Source organism: Schistocerca gregaria, chromosome 3, assembly GCF_023897955.1.
Source record: "Schistocerca gregaria isolate iqSchGreg1 chromosome 3, iqSchGreg1.2, whole genome shotgun sequence".
NCBI classification, from domain to species: domain Eukaryota; kingdom Metazoa; phylum Arthropoda; class Insecta; order Orthoptera; family Acrididae; genus Schistocerca; species Schistocerca gregaria.
In genome coordinates, this window is record NC_064922.1 from 918,989,816 (window position 1) to 919,002,976 (window position 13,161).

General features: G+C 43.6%; 1 protein-coding gene across 1 annotated transcript in view; it reads left to right on the forward strand.

Moving 5' to 3' along the window:
- Positions 1–333: 333 nt before the first annotated feature.
- LOC126355703 (fibroin heavy chain-like) overlaps positions 334–13,161 on the forward strand; it is a 78,416-nt gene continuing 65,588 nt past the window's right edge. The window contains exon 1 of the mRNA XM_050006072.1: positions 334–1,803. Within this exon, the coding sequence (XP_049862029.1) occupies positions 334–1,803 (1,470 nt within the window). The remainder of the gene's footprint in view (positions 1,804–13,161) is intronic.

A 13,161-nucleotide genomic window follows, 5' to 3' on the forward strand; every position in this document is an offset into this window, starting at 1 on the left:
TGAATGTGTAGTTTCGGAACACTGTGCATATTCACTGAAGTCATAAATATGATGTAATATGTATTAGAAATGTTCACTTCATGTTGTTACATCGAAAAACTTTTGAAATGTGTATTTATCACTCAAATGTTACGTGTGTACAAGAAATCTCTCAACAACAGCTTCACCTGCTGTGCCCCCAAAACTATCGCTCTCAAATCGACATAAAACAGTCTGCCTTATTATCCATCTCACGTATCACTAGTTGCGGAATGGCCTACTAGAAGGGAGGTTTATCGCTTTTGGACGAAATGGCCTGTTCGTTAGAGCAGGTAGTAAACACTGTATGCGCCGATGACGACCACTGTTGATGGCATTGCCTACTATAAGACAGTATCAGTGTCGAGCAGCAAGTGGCCAGTACGCACAGACATGGCGTCGCAGTGTGTGTCGATTTTCAGCTTGGCAGTGTTGGTGCTGGCACCCACAGTGTATGCTGCATCACTCGGCATCAAAAGCGGCACCGCCCTGAAAGCCAGCATCGGAGCAGGTGAAGACCGTGGCCTGCAAGCGAGTGTCGGCTCAGGCCTGAAAGCGAATATCGGCGCAGATGGAGGCGAGGGCATGAAAGTGAGTGTTGGCTCAGGCCTCAAAACAAACATCGGCACAGGAGGAGGCCAGGGTCAGAGTGCGAAAATTGGCTCAGGCCTCAAAAAGAAAATCAGCACAGGGGGAGGCCAGGGCCTGAAAGTGAATATTGGCTCGGGCCTAAAAAAAAACATTGGCACAGGAGGAGGCCAAAGGCTGAAAGCGAACATTGGCTCAGGCCTAAGAAAAAACATCATCACAGGAGGAGGCCAGGGCCTGAAAGCGAATATTGGATCAGGCCTCAAAACGAACATCGTCACAGGAGGCGGCCAGGGATTGAAAGCGAATATTCGCTCAGGCCTCAAAACGAACATCGTCACAGGAGGAGGCCAGGGACTGAAAGCGAATATTGGCTCAGGCCTCAAAACGAACATCGTCACAGGAGGAGGCCAGGGACTGAAAGCGAATATTGGCTCAGGCCTCAAAACGAACATCGTCACAGGAGGAGGCCAGGGACTGAAAGCGAATATTGGCTCAGGCCTTAAAACGAACATCGTCACAGGAGGAGGCCAGGGACTGAAAGCGAATATTGGCTCAGGCCTTAAAACGAACATCGTCACAGGAGGAGGCCAGGGCCTGAAAGCGAATATTGGATCAGGCCTCAAAACGAACATCGTCACAGGAGGAGGCCAGGGCCTGAAAGCGAATGTTCGCTCAGGCCTCAAAACGAACATCGTCACAGGAGGAGGCCAGGGACTGAAAGCGAATATTGGCTCAGGCCTCAAAACGAACATCGTCACAGGAGGAGGCCGGGGACTGAAAGCGAATATTGGCTCAGGCCTCAAAACGAACATCGTCACAGGAGGAGGCCAGGGACTGAAAGCGAATATTGGCTCAGGCCTCAAAATGAACGTTGGTGCAAAAGGAGGTCTGGGCACGAAAGTGAAGATAGGGACAGCACTGAATGTGAACATCGGCACTGGTGGAGGGAAGGCCTTAAAAGCAGGTGTTGCATCAGGCATGAAAGGTAGTGTAGGTGAGGGTGCACTTGCAATACCTAACATCGTGTCTGCCTTGCCACAGTTGCTTAAAGCGAGGGGCAGGCATTTCTTCCAAGTGCTTTTGAGAGTTGTTCCCGTCTCTGTCAATCTGCACGCAGTCATCAAAGCAGAAGGGCCGGTCAGTCCTGAACATGTAAATAAGCAGCTCGTTGAGTTTTCTTCACATCTCAAGAAGGTAAGCATTTCAGTCTGCTAAATGCCTTGCACAGTGTTGTAATATTGCCTTTGCTTGCCCCAGTCACAGGCATATGTTAAGTGCAATTATCAATCACTTTCCAAATTTTTCTTAATATTCGATAGCAAATGAACAGGCACTGTAACTACGTATTGTCATGCTGTGAAAAGTAGTCAAAGTTTTAATTATCACTTCAAAAAATAAAATGATGTTATTAATTTTTTGTTTATTTGCAGGTACATGTCTGCAGTCTTTGTAGACATTGATATCCCTGCAGCACAGTACCATATGATGCCACTGATGTAGACAAAACAAAACAAAATGACGCATTCTATTGCTAAACTAGAGACGGTACTGTGGTGCAGAAATTTCAGTGTACGTCAGGATTTGCAGACATGTGACTGAATATAGAAAAAATTATGTAAATGTATTTTTTGAGGGTAATTATTGAAACTTGATGACTATCTTCATATTTCATACTACAGTATGCAGTTAATAATCTTACAGTTATCTCAAAGAGGGAAGGAAAATTACTGGTAAATATTTGTCAAGAATGATAGAGACAGAACACAAGCATTGACTTGACCCATTCAAATGAACTGTCCTGGTACTCTCCAAGGGAGGCAGCAGACCAAAAATTTAAACGAAATCGATTTTTCAAAAATATGCCAAGCACACATCTCCATCAGGTGTTTGATATATAAAACATATGTTTGAGGGAATATAAGACATGTTACTTAGTCTTAACTGTACTGAAGTGCAGTGCCAGGTTTCTTCGCACAGCATTCTTTTGTCATACGACACTGTATTTCGTTCAGTGAAATTCAAACTGGTATATTTTCGTATCAGGCTCTCATACCTGCAAGAAAACACTATCAATAGTGATACTCTTTCAGCTGCTGTTGACGTACACTTTTCGTTCGCTGATTTTGTTTATTCTCTGTTTTGAAACCATTGCAGTGTGATTTTGTGAATTTCAAACCATTTTTATTTATCTGCATTTTTTTTTTTTTTTTGTGCTTGTTTATGGCATATTATCGAACAAGATGTCTTGAATTCGTTGCTTCAGCCGTAAACAACGTCACCAGGGCAGACACGCAGTAAAGTATGATTCGATAAACGTTACACCAGTGGCAGAAAATTGCCGGAGATCGAATCAGCGCCGAGTGTTCCAAAAAGGAAACTTGTTTTTGGTGCTAATGAAAACGGAGGATGTGAAATTGAGGGTACATGCGGTATTATTGTTGATATTAACATACTGTCACAATTAATATCGGACAATGTTACATGCAAGTATTGCTTTAGTGTAGAATTTGCTTCTGTGGTGGAAGATGAGAATGCCAGCAAAGGCGTTGCTACAAACTTATCAGTACTATGCAGCAAACGCAATCTTGGTACTTCTTGCAGGACATCTGCAACCATAAACAAAAAATATGAGGGCAGCGTAAGGCATGCGCTGAACTGGTAGCGGAAAGAAGGCAGCAAGAACATTTTGTACTGTGAAGTTAAAATCTTCTAGGTTAATAGGTCGTGTCATGTTTCTTCTAAAATGTTCGACGTTTCGACCCCTGTGCTGGGATCTTCCTCAGGATCTTTTGGTGTTCACTACTGCTAGAACACTGTGCTGAACCTCCCACCCCCGCCAGCAAAATTTTAGAGCTTACTGCTTAGCGGAATAAAAGAAGTTGCGGAACCATCAATGAAAAGTGCTGCAGAAGAATCTGTTGTCAAATGGCACAGTGGATGTTTTCGAATGTACCTGGCAAAAACATTGGCACACTTCATTGAAGGTAGTTGTTGCAGCAACGTCAGTTGCCACTGGCAGAGTACTAGATGTAGAAGTTCTGAGCAAATTTTGTCTTAGTTGTGTGAATGGGATTCCAGAGCATGAATGAAATATGAACTATAAAGTCTGCATGGAGTTATCAGCTTGTTTACCAAATCAGTAGCCTCCCGTAGGCTGCGACATGCGAAGTACCTTGGTGACCGTAACATTAATGCTTTCCTTGAGGTTCAAAAATGTGCTCCGTAAGCCACTGACACTATTGTGCAGAAGTTATAATATTATTGCTTGACACTAAAATGGAATACGAAGGACTTGAAAAACTTGAAGCCAACAGTTTAGAGCCTTATACACCCACAAAATATCCACATACAATAGAGTCATGGTATGGCCACCAAAGGTCAGTTGCATATGGTGAAGAATACTATCACAGGAATTCTCTACAAATTCCTGTAACGGAAGCCATCAAAACTATATTTAGGGACCTTTCAGATGAAATTTTATTGAAGAAATGTCTTCTTGACGGTACCCAAAAACCAAATGAGATTTTTATCCAATGTGTATGGGAAGGATTGCCAGAAACAATTTCTATGCGATATACAGAGAGGGTACAGTGAAAGCAGATAAATAATTTTTGAAGGTGACAAAATAAGAGAGCATCATAGAAACGTAAAAAGGAAGAAAACGGATATAGAAAGCGGAGAAGAACTTGCTTATGGTGCTGGACAGTTCTAAATGAATGACAAATACAAGCAGAAACTTTAACGGGGATTTTCCAAAAAACACGTCTGTGTACATAGGCACATATAACACGCAAAGCAAAACTCTCATTATTTTTAAACTTTATATCTTTACAAAACACAACCCCCTTAATACAGAACTCTAGAATTTTTCAAATCTATAAAAAAAATGTGGTAGAAACTGAGATAATTAACTGTAAACTTCGAGTTTTTTTATAATCATAAAGTTTAAAATGTACGCGCTCATTCATTTTTTCACCAATTAAATAAATTATAAAGTTTCAAACACCTGGAAGTGTGCTTTGTGTGCTCTGCAAAATTCATCGAAGACCCTCTCTGACTTACGAAGGAAAAGGTACTTATGTCATCAGGCCCGTGCAAAAGTCAGTAAAAATGGAGAGATTTACACGCAAAAAATATTCTGTTAGGTTCTGGAACTTTCACTGCCATACGTATGAATCTTGTACCCTTCCTGATCACGCTGAAAAAGTCTTATGAATTTATTTGGAAAAGTATTGACAGTGGAAATTAAAATGTCTTGTGGTGCCTCTCCTGCTCCCAGTAGGCCGGTTTGACGTCCTAGCCCCATATACAACTAAATATGGATGATCTGATGCCAGTTTAAAACTTACCTCTCTGTTGTCTTAACCACTTCGGAAGTGTACCACTTCAAAGATGGAAGTTTCGTTTTTACACTGTCCTTAGATCAGGGAGCCCTATGTTTACGAGAGAGTGCTGAAAACAGCGGTTGACATGTTACATGTCATGCATATTACCCGATTGATTTTCCCCCTTCGCTGACGCAAATCGCAACCTTCTGTCCTTAGAGGGCTCTGAATTGTAGCGTGTAACATGACGGTGTGTAACGTAACTATGTCGGTGCGTGAGAAACAGCGTGCTGTTATAGAGTTTCTAACCACAGAAACATGCCTCCAATTGCAATCCATAGAAGAATGAAAGCTGTGTTCGGAGAGGACTGTGTCGACTTCAGTAATGTGCAAAGTTGGTTCGTTCGTGCTCATAATAATGGAAACGGTGGTGCAAATCTCGACCTCTGTGACAGGATCGCCGACGCCAATAAGGTTCTCTGTAAGGCACTGCGAGACCCTCAGGAAACTGAAAGCAATAATTCGAGAAGTTTCTCCGCACATAGAGTAGCGTCTTCTTCAGCATGACAATGCCCGACCACACACAAGCACTCCGACATTTGCAGCAGTCCGAGCCTTGGTTTCACTGATCGTCCTCCATATACTGTAGTCCCAACGTGGCCCGATCCGATATTTATGTGTTTCCAAAATTTCGCTATGATAGTAATGAAATGATGAAAGCAGAGGTGAGGTTGAGAGACCGTCAACTATTCCAAATGGTCTACAATGACGGTATCAACAAACTAGTCTCTTATTGGGAGAAATGTGTTTGTAGTAAGGGTGACGATTTTGGGAAATATGTTGGTAGATATGAAGAATAAAGATGTAGAATGTTAATATTGTTTGTTTTGTTTTAAAAAGCTTTAAGAGTTTTCACATTAAATACTCGGAGGCGATACATTTCAGCACGCCCTAATAATGCGAGTGACGTCTAGGTTTTAGATTCATTCTACCATTTCCTCTCGAGTAAATCTCGTGAGTTATACTTCTCGGATGCCGTATAAGTATTCTCATTTCTTGAAAGGTCACAAGAAAGGCAGTAAGTCACTTTGGCGGGCAAGAGAAGTGGACGCTGGCAAAAGCTGCAGGTAGCAGATATGCGTCAAATCCATTGATCTGGCTTATATTGATAAATATATTCCCAGGTCCTTGTATATCAAAGAAATGCAACAAATCACTGTTTCGTCTCAGTTGCGACAAAATTTATTTATGAACACCACATATTTTGTATACGCAACAGCCCCCAAAAGGCAGTTATGCAATTAGGGGACCCACATCGTAGTTACAGCGTAAAGATAGATGCCAACGGTTGTCAAGTGCATGAAGCTTTGGCTTTCAGCAGTAGCTGAAGAATACTGAGAGCTCGGGCTTAGTTCCTTCCTTTTTTTCAAACCGCAGCTAATCGTAGAGGATACAGATCCGTGGAGTAACATTAATACATTGCTCAAAAGAATTAGGAGAACATGACTTCGGGTGGCTGCCATACTACTTTGAGTAATAACTGAGGACTAGGTATGTTATCAATTTACACCTTTATCTTTCATAAATTACGTATACAACAAGTCGTCACATCCTCGTTCATTTACTTAACAAGAACTGAAATGTCCGGCAGGTGTCGAAAACAAAGTGGAAACATTCATTCCGTTATCCTGGGTGCGTTCCATTTGTCTTTCAGAGCTTCAATAAGATATATGCCCTCCGCGAGCGTCTATCACCGTCCGACACCAAAGTAGCATGCTTCTTATAAGCCTTTGGAGGCTTCCCTATGATATCCGTTTCCATACTTTAGGGAGAGCCCTTGAGAGTTCTTGGAGAGTCTATGGTGGAACATGATGGAAACGGACATCTCTGTCAAGCATATCCGATACATCCTCGATGAGGCTTTGAACAGGACTCACAGCTGACCATTCCATTACTTAAGCGTCAAGGCTTCGCAAGACATCCCTGGTGACTCGGGGCCCAAGAACCGTATGCAGCAACCAGTACATGTTACAACAGGATCTGTTCGATCTACTGCCTGGCGATAAGGCGACCATGCACAAAGACAAAATCCATACGGCTGTGAACCCTGAAGCTCCCCCACACCATTGCAGAAGCTTGGCCGAATGTGTCGATTTGCTGCACAGCATTTGGCAGGTACGAAGGCGCCTCCACACACAAACATGACCATCACCTCACATCGCCGGCCGCTGTGGCCGAGCGGTTCTGGGCTCATCCGTCTGGAACCATGCGACCGCTACGGTCGAAGGTTCGAATCCTGCCTCGGGTATGGATGTGTGTGATGTCCTTAGGTTAGTTAGGTTTAAGTAGTTGTAAGTTCTAGGGGACTGATGACCTCAGATGTTAAGTCCCATAGTGCTCAGAGCCATTTGAATCATTTGATACCACCACAGCACTGAAAGACAATCTCAGAGGGGCTGCCAGAGCCGCTGGGTTCAGACTCTAACGAACAGGTTACGAGAGAGGACCTTACGACCCAGATGTCTTGATCGAGTACCCCACTCGAAACGACAATATCTTGGAGCTCGCCTTCAGTTCTGCCTTCCCCGCGTCAATTGGTTACTTCGTCACTGGCGAAACGTGTTATTACCGACGAATCCAGATACCCTCTGGCGCAAGGTGATGAGCCTGTCCGTGTGCGGAGACCCGTGGTGTTCAGTATCTTCCAAATGTTGGCCAGGAAACTGACAGATATCCAAGGTTCTGCGATACTGTGGGCAGGCTTCTGTATTGACAGACATACAGGCCTTGATGTTATCCATGGTCTCTTATCGCCAGCCACTACGTCGAACAGATCCTGTTGGACCCTGTACTGGTTGGAGCATACAGTCGTTGCCTTGAATTCATTGTAACGCCAGGGCCTGTGTGGCGGGTGTCAGCAGGGAGGTCTTACGAGGCCTGGACAGTGAAGTAATTGAATGGCCGCAGATATGTTCCTACCAAAACCACATCGTGCATGTGTGCGATACACTCACATCAAAAAATGTTTTGCATCACCTCGGTTCCGAGAGTTTCGGAACCTGCACAGAAAATTAGAAAAGAGATCAACATAAACATCATTTTTGCCCTTTTTATTGCTCATGAAAACCACACATTGCATGTTGTTCAATCATACAGCGACACCTTCAGAGGTGGTGGTCCAGATTGCTGTACACACCGGTACCTATAATACCCAGTAGCATGTTCTCTTGCATCGATGCGTGCCTGTATTCGTCGTAGCATACTATCCACAAGTTCATCAAGGCACTATTGGTCCAATTGTCCTACTCCTCAACAGCGATTCGGCGTAGATCCCATAGAGTGGTTGGTGGGTCACGTTTTCCATAAACAGCCCTTTTCAATCTATCCCAGGCATGTTCGGTATGGTTCATGTCTGGATAACATTCTGGCCACTCTAGTTGCGTGATGTCGTTATCCTGAAGGAAGTCATTCACAACATGTGTAAGATGGGGGCGCGAATTGTCGTCCATGAAGAGGAATGATTCGCCAATATGCTGCCGATATGCTTGCACTATCGGTAGGAGGACGGCGTTCACGTATCGTACAACCGTTACAACGCCTTCCATGACCACTAGCGGCGTACGTGGGCCCCACATAATGCCACCCCAAAACAGCAGGGAACCTCCATCTTACTGCACTCACTGGACAGTGTGTCTAAGGTGTTCAGCCTGACCGGATTGCCCCCAAACACATCTCCGACGATTGTCTGGTTGAAGGCACATGTGACACTCATCAGTGGAGAGAACGTGCTGCAAGTCCTGAGCGGTCCATTCGGCATGTTGTTGGACCCATTTGTAACGCGCTGCATGGTGTCGTGGTTGCAAAGATGGACCTCGACATAGACATTGGGAGTGAAGTTGCGCATCACGCTGGCTATTGCGCACAGTTTGAGTCGTAAGAGGATGTCCTGTAGCTGCACGAAAAGCATTATTCAACACGGTGGTGTTGCTGTCAGGGTTCCTCCGAGCCATAATCCGTAGGTAACGGTCAACCACTGCAGTAGTAACCCTTGGGCGGCCTGAGCGAGGCATGTCATCGACAGTTCCTGTCTTTTTGTATCTCCTCCATGTCCAAACAACATCGCTTTGGTTCACTACCAGACGCCTGGACGGCCGGCCGGTGTGACCGTGCGGTTCTAGGCGCTTCAGTCTGGAACCGCGTGGCCCCTACGGTCGCAGGTCCGAATCCTGCTTCGGGCATGGATGTGTCTGATTTTCTTAGGTTAGTTAGGTTTAAGTAGTTCTAATCTCTAGGGGATCGATGACCGCAGAAGTTCAAGTCCCATAGTGCTCAGAGCCATTTGAACCATTTTTGAGACGCCTGGACACTTCCCTTGTTGAGAGCCCTCTGTGGCACAAAGAAGGAATGCGGACGCGATCGAACCGCCGTATTGACCGTCTAGGCATGGTTGTTGAACTACAGACAACAAGAGCCGTGTACCTCCTTTCTGGTGGAATGACTGGAATTGATCGGTTGTCGGAACGTCTCCGTCTAATAGGCGCTGCTCATGCATAGTTGTTTACATCCTTGGGCGGGTTTAGTGACATCTCTGGACAATCAAAGGGACTATGTGATACAATATGCATAGTCAATGTCTATCTTCAGGAATTCTGGGAACTGGGATGATGCAGAACTTTTTTGATGTGTGTACTTGACCGACGCGTTCGTGGTCGTCCTGTTCCACTACAGACTCTCCAAGAACTTGCATGACCTTCTAAACATTCATGGTGGTGTTTGTTTGTACTATATCGTGTCTCCCTACCACTTTCGCGCAACGACGCTCTGAGCGTGTTTTTTAGGGAATTAACTAGTTTTGAACCTGAGACCTGTTGCTGGTAAGGAGACGCCAGACCACACATGACATGTAGAATTCAGAAGAGTTCAGTGAGACTAGCGATGATATAACCAAATACTAAATGATCTCAGCGTCAGCTCCACTGCACTCCCTGTAAAAGAATCTTAATACTAACTAAATATAGTGGAAAGGGTTCAAGGCTTTCCTATTTTTAGTTAGCTGGTAAAATAACGTCGAAAAAGCAGTTAAGTTTACCATTGGAAATTTTATTCTACTCTCAAAACATTGTTTATAAATTGCACTATTGATGAAAGGAAATGTTTTAATACAGGATGGTAAAAACCAACAGCGTTCAACAAAAATGTGAACGAATATTCCCTGAATGGGTTTCCAAGTTCTACAATCGATCGAAGGATGACCTATGCCATATCACATCTATAATCTCGGTTTAATTTAAGTTTCAGAAAAGAAAAAACTATCAAAATGGTCTACAGTGACCCTCAATTATCTTTAATTACTTATCTAACTTGTCGTAAATTACAGTGGCTGATGTGGCTTCTCAATAACTATATAAAAGAAAAATCATCGCGTTTCAGAACTTTACTTCAAGTGGCAAATGTGAACACCATGAGTTTTAATTAACGATCGACACTAGTATTACGCAAAAAAGGGGGTGTAACAGATGAGACTTCTGCAGTTCTGAGTGAAGCCTTATGCGCTCAAAAATGCGGCATCGCGTGCGTTCATTACCTTGTCAGTGTTTAGGCAGCGTCAGGGCGGCAGCGGCCGGCGCAGCAGCCATCCAGCTCGCCGTCTCGGAACTAACTCTCCTCTAACTTCTCCTTACTACAATTTACCGAAGTTAGTTTAAAAAAACTATCTGGCTATGTTTTCATCTGACCAATCAGGGTCTCAATGTTAACCTTAAGCTCCGCCTACATAAATTCTGTCTATCCAATGAGAAACGTTATACTTTTCGTGGTGGGGCAATGTTTTTAAAGTTTGCAACGTAACAGAGACGCTAAAAAGTCTCACGCTAAAACCTGCAGCTGGTGTGGTCCTTTTAGCGTTATCGTTAGATCTATACTGTTCTTCTGGAGGGCTCTATCTTTTAACATGGGCTGGAGGATTGTCCTAATGTAACAGACACGCGAAAAAGTCTCACGCTAAAACTTGCGGGTGGTAGTGGCCCTTTTTGTGTTATCGTAAGATCTATACTGCTTTTCTGGAGGGCTCTAGCTTTTAACATGGGCTGGGGGTTGTCCTTGACATACCTGAGACGCGAAAAAGCCTCACGCTAAAACGTGCGGGTTGTATAGTTGTACAGGTAGGCTCGCGGCGTGGGTGCTCAGCCCCTCCCATTTCTAGCTTAACACGGTTCTGCTCTCGGCTTCTGTCCTCGTTTCTCCCCTCGGAACTGCGTCTGCCTCACGGTGGGAAGGTACGACATGCATTTAGGCATTCTTGTGTTAGTCTGTGGAATTCCATTTGCTCACTCGTTACTCGTATTACTTTGGTTAATTTAATGTCACGATTTATTCCGAGCTATGTGACATACTATTGGATTTGCTTATCATGTCAGGGTTTTCATGTAAGGTGTTGGATTTGCCTGACACCTTACAACCTCTCGTTCAAAATGGGAACGGGTTCTACAGGGTGGCCTCTGTAACCTTATACAGAGAATGCTACGTAGATGTCAGGCACTGACGAAAGCTCACGGAGGTCATACACGTTACTGAATCTCTCAAAGTCCAATGAAAAGCATCCAGGGTAACGGAATGAATGGTAGTTTCCACTTTCTTTTCGAAACGTGTCGGACATTTCAGTCTCTTTATGTAAACGATCGAGGAAGTAATGACGTTTCTTTGTGTACGTAATTCGTGAAAGGTAAAGGTATAATTTGAGAACATAGCCAGTCCACAGTTATTGCTCAGTAGTGTGTAGCAGACGCCCATGTTCATGTTCCGTTCGTACTTTCGAGCAGTGTATTAAAATTCCAGTTTTTATAAATATGAGATTAATATTTTTTTCGTGTTGTCAAATACGGATTAGAAATGGGCAAATTACTCGCATTTGTCACCACCTCAAATGCGTCATTGATTTTCCAGCTGTCTACGAGACAAACGACATGCCTTGTTCTTACGGTTTTCGACATACATCTACATATGAACTCTATGAACCAGATCGAACTACATCCAAATTTCCTAGGTCCCAAACCGTTTTATACAGTAAAAATGGTCCTTTTACATTTCCTGATGAGCGTGTTTTACTCTAGATTATATTTCTGAAAATCTTTCGACTTTTCCGGATATTTCAAATAGGTACCCTACTCATACAATTATAGTCGATGATGACTGCAATCTACCCTCAATATCCTGAAGAAATTATACGTTTAAAGCCGGCGGCAGGCATGAAACATCTTCCAAAATTGTACTGAATGCTTTCTCACAAAATTATTTTGAACAATTAGTTCATTAGCCCACTAGAAGTGTAAATGTTTGCGAAAGCGTACTTGACCTCTTGTTGTTGTTGTTGTGGTCTTCAGTCCAGAGACTGGTTTGATGCAGCTCTCCATGCTACTCTATCCTGTGCAAGCTTCTTCATCTCCCAGTACCTATTGCAACCTACATCTTTCTGAATCTGTTTAGTGTATTTATCTCCTGGTCTCCCTCTGCAATTTTTACCCTCCACGCTGCCCTCCAATACTAAATTGGTGATCCCTTGATTCCTCAGAACATGCCCTACGAACTGATCCCTTCTTCTAGTCAAGTTGTGCCACAAATTATGTGGCAGCAAATAATCCCGGACAAATAGGGGCTATCACGACGAATACAGGGATTAGCGACCACAAGGCAGTTGCTGCTAGGCTGAATACTGTGACACCCACAACCACCAAAAAGAAAATCAAAGTACATCTATTTAAAAAAAAGCTGAAAAAAATACTCTTAACGCATTTTTAAGACACAGTCTCCACTCCTTCCGCTCTGATCACGTAGGCGTAGAAAAGATGTGGAATGATTTCAAAGAGATAATATCGATGGCAGTTGAGAGATATGTACCACATAAATTAATAAGTCTTGTACTGATCCCCCATGGTACGCAAAACGGGCCACATAACTGTTGCAGAAGCAACGAAAAGAGCATGCCAAATTTCAAAGAACGCAAAATCCCCAGGATTGGCAAAGTTTTGTAGAAGTTCGAAATACAGCGCGTTCTTCAACGCGAGACACTTTTAATAATTTCCGTAACGAAACTCTGTCTCGGAATTTGGGAGAAAACCCAAAGGGATTCTGGTCATACATGAAGCACACCAGTGGCAAGACGCAATTAATATCTTCACTGCGCGATAACAACTGTGAAGTCACCGATGAAGTGCTACTAAAGCAGAGTTAT